The sequence below is a fragment of the Tupaia chinensis genome, unplaced genomic scaffold, assembly GCF_000334495.1.
Source record: "Tupaia chinensis unplaced genomic scaffold, TupChi_1.0 Scaffold000067_1, whole genome shotgun sequence".
NCBI classification, from domain to species: Eukaryota; Metazoa; Chordata; class Mammalia; order Scandentia; family Tupaiidae; genus Tupaia; species Tupaia belangeri.
This window is the reverse complement of record NW_006159526.1, coordinates 3997978-4007174: the sequence shown is the minus strand read 5'-3', so window position 1 is coordinate 4007174 and position 9197 is coordinate 3997978. Positions and strand designations below refer to the sequence as shown.

Sequence of the window (9197 nt, the reverse complement as noted above, 5' to 3'; positions counted from 1 at the left end):
TCTTCTGCGTGAGGAGGGACATGACCACATCATCACCATCCGTCCACAGAGACGACTCGACCCTAACACACACACCCCTCCCCTGGTGGAGGGTAGAAGGGTGGGAACACAGCGCGTAGGTGCTAATTCTGAAAATGTCATCAGTCTGCCCGCACCCTGAAAGCCTAGCCCCCCATCCCCACCCAACCTGCCGCCCAGGTCTCACTGTCTCCCATTCACCAGAGAACTCTAAGCTGCAAATCCGATCTAGTTACTATTATAACACGCTCACAAACCTTCCTTGAGACAATGGCCTGTATTTGTCGCAGCATCTTTTTTTTTTTTTTTTTTTTTTTTTTTTTTTTTTTTTGGGGGGGGGGGGGCGCCAGAGAGAGACAGAGAGACAGAAAGCAAGAAATCACCCCGCAGGGGAGATGGCCACGCTGCAATCCCTTCTCCTCCATTCTCCTCTTGGGATCTTGGGCAAGCACACACATGAGCCCAGCGTGAGTTTAAGCAACAGGGTCCGGTACTCGAAATGCAGTCGACTACGTGGGAGTCCAGCGACATAGCCATTATGCTAACTGCTGGTCCCTGCAGCATCATTTTTAATAGTAAAATAGTGGGCATTACTTTTAACAGTGAAGAGTGGAAATAACCAAAAGTGGGCTTCAGCAAAGAACAAGCTGAATTTCTAGGATCCGCCCACTCAATTGAGCACCACATGACTGTAGAAAACAATGAGGATGAACTCTGTGTCCCGTAGCCAGCTGGTCCCAGTGACATATGTTTAAGACAATGCAGGACAATTACGCTCAGGATTCCCTTTTATAAAGGAAGAGAATGATATACGTTCATACTTTTTTTTTTTAAAGGTTTTGCTATAAGGTGTGCTCGCCAGAGAGACAGAGAGAGAGAGACAGTGAGAAGGAAAGTGAGAGATCACCCCTTTGAGGGGATGGTCAGGCCACAATCCCTTCTCCTCCATTCTCCTCTTAGGATTCTGGGCACGCACGCACACATGTCCAGCGATTTTCAAGCCCCTGGTTCAGGATGCAAACCACAGTTGGCTATGTGAGAGTCCAGCACCATAACTACCATGCCACCTGCTGGCTCCATCTTTTTTCTTTTTTTAAATAATTATTTATTTAGGGACCAGCAAATGGCAAAATGGTTACGTCACTGGACTCCCACGTAGTAGACTGCAGATCGAGTCCTGGACTGGGTGGCTTAAGCTCACACCTGGCATATGTGCGTGCATGCTTAAGATCCCAAGAGAATGAAGAAGGGAATGTGCTGCAGCCATCCCCCCAGGAAGATGATTTCTCGCTCTCTGTCTCTGTCTCTGTCTTTCTGGCAAGCGCACAAGCCCTATAGCAAAAACCTCTCAAAAAAATTTATTTACCTTTATTTGTTAATATTCTTTTTAATTTGTAAGGAGAGGGATACAGAAAAAGGGAAAGTGAGAAAGCAAGCTTCCAGGTCTAGGACTTGAACCATGTTGGGCCATGTGGGAGTACAGTGGCCCAACCATCAAGCCACCTGCTGGCCCCCTTTTCTTTCTGAAAAAACGTGTCAGAAGGTGTGTGCTGGACAGAGAGGGAGAAAGCGCCCCCAGTGGGGCATGGTTAAGCTGCAGTCCCTTCTCCGTTATCCTTCCGGCCGGGACATACCCAGCATGTTTTCCAAAAGCCACAGGGCCTGGGACTCCGAGCCCGAGATTCCGGCTCCCTTAACCACCAGGCCACAGGCCAGCCCTATCCATGGAGGATGAGGGGGAACTAACTCCGTATTCTAACAGAAGTGAAATCAAGGGGCTGGCAGGTGGCACGGTGGTTAAGGCGCTGGACTCCCACACGGCTGACCGTGATCGAGTCCCAGACCTGGCGGCTTGCTTTCTCCTTTTCCTTCTCTTTCTCTGTCTCTCTCTGGTCAACTTCAAAAAAATAAAATAATGACAATGAATAAAATTAAATATTTCTTTAAAAAAAAAGTGAAATCAAACACTAGGACTAATCCTCTTTCCTAGAGGAATTGTACCTCAGGGAAACCAAACATTTGATGATATAATGTTTTTCTTTTCTTAAAAAAAAATTTTTTTTTAAGAATTTAAAAAGCCAACAGATCTGGGACTTGAACCGCGGTCGGCCATGTAGGAGTCTAGTGCCCTTAATCACTGCCCCGCTTGCTGGCTACCAAATTTTTTTTTTTTTTTTTTAATTTACTAAAGGCCTCACCAAACACAAAGGGGGGAGGGAGGAGAAAGTGAAAAATCACCCCCTGGAGGGAGGGCCACACCACGAGCCCTTCTCCTCCATTCTCCTCTTGAATTTTGGGCACGCACACACACATGCCCAACGTGATTTCAAGCCACCAGGTCCAGGATTTGAACTGTGGTGGGCGGACTTGAACTGTGGTGGGTTATGTGGGGGTCCACACCTCAACCACCGACACCTGCTGGCTCCAAGAGGAAATACACTTAAAAAACTGGTATTTCCTTCTTTTTAAAAATTATTGTATTTAACTTTACTTACTTATAGAATTGTTTTATTTAACTTTATTTATTTATTTATTTTAATAAACCAGAGAAGGACAATGAGAAAGGAAGAGAGAGAGGAAGTGAGAAAGCAAGCTGCCAGGTTAGGGAATCAAACGGCAGTTGGTCATGTGGGAGTCTAGTGCCCTTAACCACCACAGCACCTGCCGGCCCCCAATTTTTTTTTCATAAAGAATTATTTAACTTTGACCAGCAGGTGGCGTGGTGGTTAAGGCGCTGGACACTCCCACATGGCTGACCAGGGTTCAGGTCCTGAATCTGGTGGCTTGCTTTCTCACTTCCTCTCTCTCTCACTCTCACCCTCTGTCTCTCTCTGGTCAAATTAAGAAATAAATGAATGAATAAATAAAATTAAAAAATTATTTTTTTTTAAAAAAGAATTATTTAACTTTAGGGACCAGCAGTGGGTGTAATGGCTTTGTCACTGGACTCCCATGTAGTCAACCGTGGTTCGAGTCCCAGACCTAGTGGCTTAAACTCACGCTGGGCACACTGCATGTGTGCCCAAGATCCCGAGAGGAGAATGGAGGAGAAGGGATTGCAGAGTGGCCCTACCCCAGCGGGGTGATTTCTCGCTTTCTGTCTCTCTGTCTCTCTGTCTTTCCGGCGAGTGCACACGCCCTCTAGCAAAAACCTCTCCAAAAAAAAAAAAATTAAGTAATGAGAATTATTTAACTTTATTTAGTTAGTTAGTTAGTTTAATTTGACCAGAGAGGGACAGAGTGAGAGAGAGAGAGGAAAAGGAAGAAAGCAAGCCACCAGGACTGTGGTCAGCCATGTGGGAGTCCAGCGCCCTTAACCACCACGCCATCTGCCGGCCCCAGTAAAATAGTTCTTTTTAAAAGAAAAAAGAAAAAGAAAGAAACGTATCCACAAACTATAATGTGGGGCCATATTTAGATATTAATTCAAACAAATCAGTTACAAGACATTTGTGAGATTGGGGAAGTGTGAACACACACATACGGGGTATGAAATTTGTTGGTTTTCTGGATGTAATAACAGCGCTGCTTATTTTATTTTATTTATTTATTTTTTTTGGAGAGGTTTTTGCTATAGGGCGTGTGCACTCGCCGGAAAGACAGAGAGACAGAGAGACAGAAAGTGAGAAATCATCCCCCAGGGGGGGATGGCCACGCCGCAATCCCTTCTCCTCCATTCTCCTCTCGGGATCTTGGGCACGCACACACATGCGTCCGGTGTGAGTTTAAGCCACCGGGTCCAGGACGCAAACCGCAGTCGACTACATGGGGGTCCAGCGACATAGCCATTATGCTAATGGCTGGTCCCGAGTGCTGCTTATTTTTGATGTCCTTCCATGTACAGGTACAGAGGAAGAGCTTCCAGAACAGATGTGATGTCTGAGATCTGCTTCCCACAGGGAGGGCATAGGTCAAACAAGCTGGGCAAAATGTGGTGAGTGCGGAAGCGAGGGGACAAGCACCGCACTCACAGTACTGCCCGTGTGCGTGCACACCTGGACTGTGCCCTAATAGAGCGCTCTAAGTCTGTGGTCCCCACGAGCTCTCTGAAACACGCTCCACTTGGCCCTGCCGGCTGACTTCTCCCTCCTTTCCCACCTAAGGCTCCAGCCAGGCTGCCTTTGTGAAAGCAACTCCCTCCTTCCAGAATGTTCTCTGTTTCTTCCCGGGGCAGAGAGGACCCGACTCATGCAGGGAAGTTGCCCTCTCAGCATTGGCACTAATCAGGGGGACTTCTGTTTTCTGTCTGGATCGTCACCCTTGGGGGCAGGCTCCGCCGTGCAGCGCACCTTGCAGGAAGGGCTCCGTAGCCAGGCCGCCTGCAGTCAGCTCTACTTATTATGAGCTGGGCGGCCTCGGGCAATTTCCCTTCACGTCTCTGGGTCTCTGTCTTCTCATCTGTGAAGGGGGTCATAACAACAGCAGCTACCTGGAAGGCTGCAGGGACCTACGAGGAGGGCTTAGCCTCGTCTGACAGAGAAAGCACCCAGTGGGCAGGAAGTAGCGCTGGGCAGTGCACGGACTCGGTAAATGTTGGATAAATGAATGAACAAGTCCTCAAGGTCCGCCCAAACTCCCAAATTCCAGGACGGGAAGAGGAAGACAGGAAACCAGAACCTGCCCTGGGATCTCCAGTCACCCAGTAGGGTGGGGTTGCAAAGGGCAGGCCGAGGGTGCCACCTAGTGACCAGGCTGGGAAACACACACACAGGCACGCACACAGGCACGCACACCCTTGGATGAACAAGATGAAGCTGCCCTGTTTCCCGCTCTAGCCGCCCCTCCGTGGCTTTCCCACCCCTGGGCCCGCAGTGCACAACCAAGCTTCTCACGGATGGCCCGCTGGGCTCCCCAGTTCCAGGAGCTCTCACTCCTGGAAGAAAGGGCTGGGGGAACACAGGGGACCTGGAGCAGTCTGCCCGGATCCGCGGTCTAGCCTGGCCGCGTTCCTGACTGTGGGACCCGGGGCAAGTTCCCTAACTTCCCTGGCCTCGGTTTCCTCCTCTGTAGGAAGGGGATGACAGAAGAGCTTCCTGCAGAGCGGCCATGAGGAGGAGAGAAACTCCCTCCCAAAGCACTGACAGTCCTGGGCGCACAGTAAGGTGCTCAGGGCCCGTGGCCACTGATGTGACCAGTCCTCCCCCATGGGCGGGGCGCCCCAGGTGGAAACTGGTCCTGGGTACACAATTCACTCCCCCACAGCCACAGCACGCATGAACGTGCTGGAAGCCTGTCCCCCCCTTCTCCCCACACTCCCAGTGACCACAGGACTCTGCACATGCTGTTCCCTCTGCCTAGAACACTCTTCCCCACCCCGAGACCCAGCGCCTCCCTGTTACGGCCGCCCACAGCACAGGCGCCCTTTCCTGCAAGACCCTGCCTGATGTGTTCGTGACAACACACTTGGGTGGCGTGATGCCCGTCTGCCACCTCAGCGGGCACTGTATGCAAGGCAGGGCGGGGCCGGCACAAGAGGTGCCCAGTGAGGGTGGGGGCACCTGAGCATCGCCCGGCCTCCCGCTCCCCACAAGGGCTGCTCCCTCTGCAGAGAACACCCTCTTCACCTCACCCCTAGCCCCAGCCCCACCCACTCTTCACCGTCTGCAGACAGATTTGCACAAGGGGCTAGGAGGGCAGGGACCAGGAGGTGGCCCGAGTCCCCAGTGCCACCCAGCACGAGGCAGGCACGGAGAAGGGGCTCAGGATAAATGCGCTCAGGAAGGAGGGTTGGCTGACCTCCCACCAGGGCTGAGCAGGGGGCCTGCGCGGCACAGCACACGGCGGCGGGGAGTGCACGACCAGGTGTGCCCCACCCCTCCTGGACTCACTGCTCCCGCAGGTGCCAGATCTCGGTCTCCCGGGTATCCCGAGCGTCCTGGCCGTTCGGCCCTCGAAGACGGCCCAGCTCCTCCTTCAGTGAGCGGATGATGCCCTGCAGGACCACCGGGTCCGGCTTGCCCTGGTACGGGAGGGGCAGCGGGTAGTGAATCCTGGGGAGGGGATTAGAACCCGAGGGTAACTACCAGACTCTCAGATCTGCGACACGAAAACCACAACACAAGCCTCACCTCCTGGCACCTTGCGTTCCATAGGTACCTCCAACCCCCCCACACACACACACACACACCAACCCTCTCCCCTAAGAGCCTCTTAGATAGTCCATGTGGGGACTGCTGGGACTGGCGGCCCTGAAGCAGACTGAAGTGATTTGTCACACACCTTGTGGACATGACTGGGCATCACCTGACCTGTGGCATGCATACCCCTAATTCAGATTCCACAGCGGGAGGTTCTGACGGCCAGACCTGGGTCACCCCGTGGCTGGGAAAAGGGAGGGCAGCCTGATTAAATGCCCCTCCAGACACCGTTCATAGGGGATCGGTAACTTTCCATTAGAACTCAGGAGCCGGGGCCAGCAGGTGGTGTGATGATTATATCACTGGACTCCCATATGGCCAACTGTGGTTCGAGTCCCAGATCCGGAGGCTTGAAACACACTGGGCACATGTGCATGTGTACCCAAAATCCCGAAAAGAGAATGCAGAAGAGATTGTGGCGTGGCCATCTCCACTGGGGGCGGGGGGGATAATTTCTCTCTTTCTGTCTGTCTCTCTCTGCCTCTCCAGCAAGCACACGCACCCTATAGCAAAAATCTCTATCTAAAAAAAAAAAAGGAAAACTCAGGAGCCACTTGCAGCCGGGGCCGGCACTGTCCCCCAGCTGCCCCACGGCCACTCCCAACTCCCTTCTCCTTTCTGCCTCCCACTGTAAAAGCTACCGAGCAGATATTCAGGGTCCCAGCATCCCCTGCATGAAAGCACTTCTGGACAAACACGGGAAACCTGTTGGGAGTCTTCTGAGAACAAGTTTGTTTTCCTGATTAGAACAGCAGATGCAGGCCAGGTGGCCCAGCCCATAGCGTATTGGACTGCAGTGCTGAAAGCCACATGCCAGGCGTGGGTTCAGATCCCTGAGCTGGCCTGAATTCGCTGGGTGCATGCATAGGCACCCAGGATCCTGACAATCCTGGATATGGGCCATACCCAGGCCGCGCCCCATCCCCGGTCCTTGGAGGCCTGGAGAAGGGTGCAGTGTGCAGAGATCCTTTCTCTCCTACCCCCTGCCTCCCTCCTGTGTGCTTTCACACACATTTTCGAGCATTAAAAACAAAAATAAAGATGCAGTGAGCAAACTGAGCCCTGTCCTTCTTCCTGCCCTGACACAGACGCAATGCCTGGAGCTCCAGCAGCTATTCTGTGACCATGAAGAGTTAAAGATGTGACCGAAGGCCAGCAAGTGGTGTGGTGGTGAAGGTGCTGGACTCCCACATGGCCGGCTGCAGTTTGAGTCCTGGACTTAGCGGCTTGCTTTTCCACTGTCTCTCTCTCTCTGTCTGTCTCTCTCTGGTAAGCACATGTACCCTATAACAAACTTGGAAAAAAATTATAACAAATCAATAATTTTAAAGAAAAGATCTGATCAAAAAGTCAACACACTACGGGTGACAAAGACAAGATAAAACAGACACAGGAAGAGCCCGAGTCCCTAAGAGGCAGCCGACTCCCTTGACATCTGGCGTGGTAAATGCTCCGTGTCTCAGGCCCTGGTGAGGGGCATCCTGCTACTTGTAGCCAAACACAACACTCAGTGTTACGTGCCCCACTGCCGAGGGTGCCAAAGCAAAGTTTAAACAGCAGCCCACCCCTCACCCTGGGACCGGGGGTTCTGAGGTCTCAGCACTGCTTCTCCCGCCCGCCCACCGGCCCCGTGTCCCCACCTGTCAAATTCCACAGAGTAGATGAGGATCAGGTAGCGCTTGGAGTTGAGCTGGGCTGATCTGGGGGCCAAGGAGCCTGGGCGGCCCCCCATCTTGCGGTTGCGCAGGGACTCCAGGTCTGTGTAGGTCAGCAGGTCTAGGGTGACTGACTCACTGCTCTGTCAGGAGAGGAGGGGAGAAGCTGCCACAGGACCCAGTCATACCCAGCGGCGCCCCATCCCCGGTCCCTGGACCGGCTGGGCTTTCCTAAACTGAGGCCGCTGATCAAGACGGCCCCCGTGGGGGTCAGCAGGCGCAGGACTCCCACATGGCCAACTGTGGTTCGAGTTCTGGTGGCTTGCTTTCTTACTCTCTCTCTCTGGTGAGTGCACAAGCCTGAAGGCAAATTAAAAAATAATAATAATAAATAAAATTAAATAAATATTCTTTTTTTAAGCATTATTTTATTTAACTTTATTTATTTACTTACATTTTTTAAAATTCGACCACAGAAGGAGAGAAAGGGAGAGAGAGAGAGAGAAAGCCACCAGGTCCAGAACTGAACCATGGTTGGCCACATGGGAGTCCAGCACCCTTAACCACCACGCCACCTGCTGGCCCCAATATTCCTTTTTTTTTAAGAGAGATTTTTGCTATGGGGTATGTGCACTCGCCGGAGAGACACAGAGAGATAGAGAGACAAAAAGTAAGAAATCACCCTCCAGATAGAATGGCCACACTGCAATCCCTCCTCCATTCTCCTCTCAGTATCTTGGGCCCACAAGCATGCATGGACACACACACGTGCACCCCACGTGAGGTTAAACCGCCAGATCCTCGACTTGAACAGTAGTTGACTACATGGGAATGCAGCAATGTAACCATTATAACATCTGCTGGTCCCAAATAAATAATTCTCTTTTGGGGGGGAGGGGTTTGCTACAGGGCACATGCACTCACCAGAAAGACAGAGACAGAGAGACAGAAGCCGAGAAATCACTCCCCCAGGGGGGATGGCCATGCTGCAATCCCTTTTCTTCCGTTCTCCTCTCAGGGATCTTGGGCACGCACGCATATGCGCCCAGCATCATGAGTTTAAGGTCTAGGACTTGAACCCACGGTCAACTACATGGGAGTCCAGTGACATAGCCATTACGCCATCTGCTGATCCCCATCAAATAAATCATTCTTTTTTTTTTTAAGTGGACTCCTTACATGTTAGCATCCATCCCAGATAAATCAAGACATTCGGTTCATTTTTTTTTTTTTTGGAGGTTTTTGCTATAGGGCGTGTGTGCTCGCCAGACAGACAGAGACAGAGAGACACAGAAAGCGAGAAATCACCCCCCAGGGGGGATGGCCGTGCCACAATCCCTTCTCCATTCTCCTCTTGGGATCTTGGGCACGCACACACACGCGCCCA

The 9197-nt window shown here is 51.9% G+C and overlaps 1 protein-coding gene across 1 annotated transcript in view; it reads right to left on the bottom strand.

The window, feature by feature from the left end:
• Positions 1-9197, bottom strand: part of CCDC61 (coiled-coil domain containing 61) — a 24275-nt gene that overhangs the window by 2912 nt on the left and 12166 nt on the right. Inside the window, 2 exon segments of the mRNA XM_027767205.1 lie at positions 5847-6008; positions 7796-7953. Of these exon segments, the coding sequence (XP_027623006.1) occupies positions 5847-6008; positions 7796-7953 (320 nt within the window).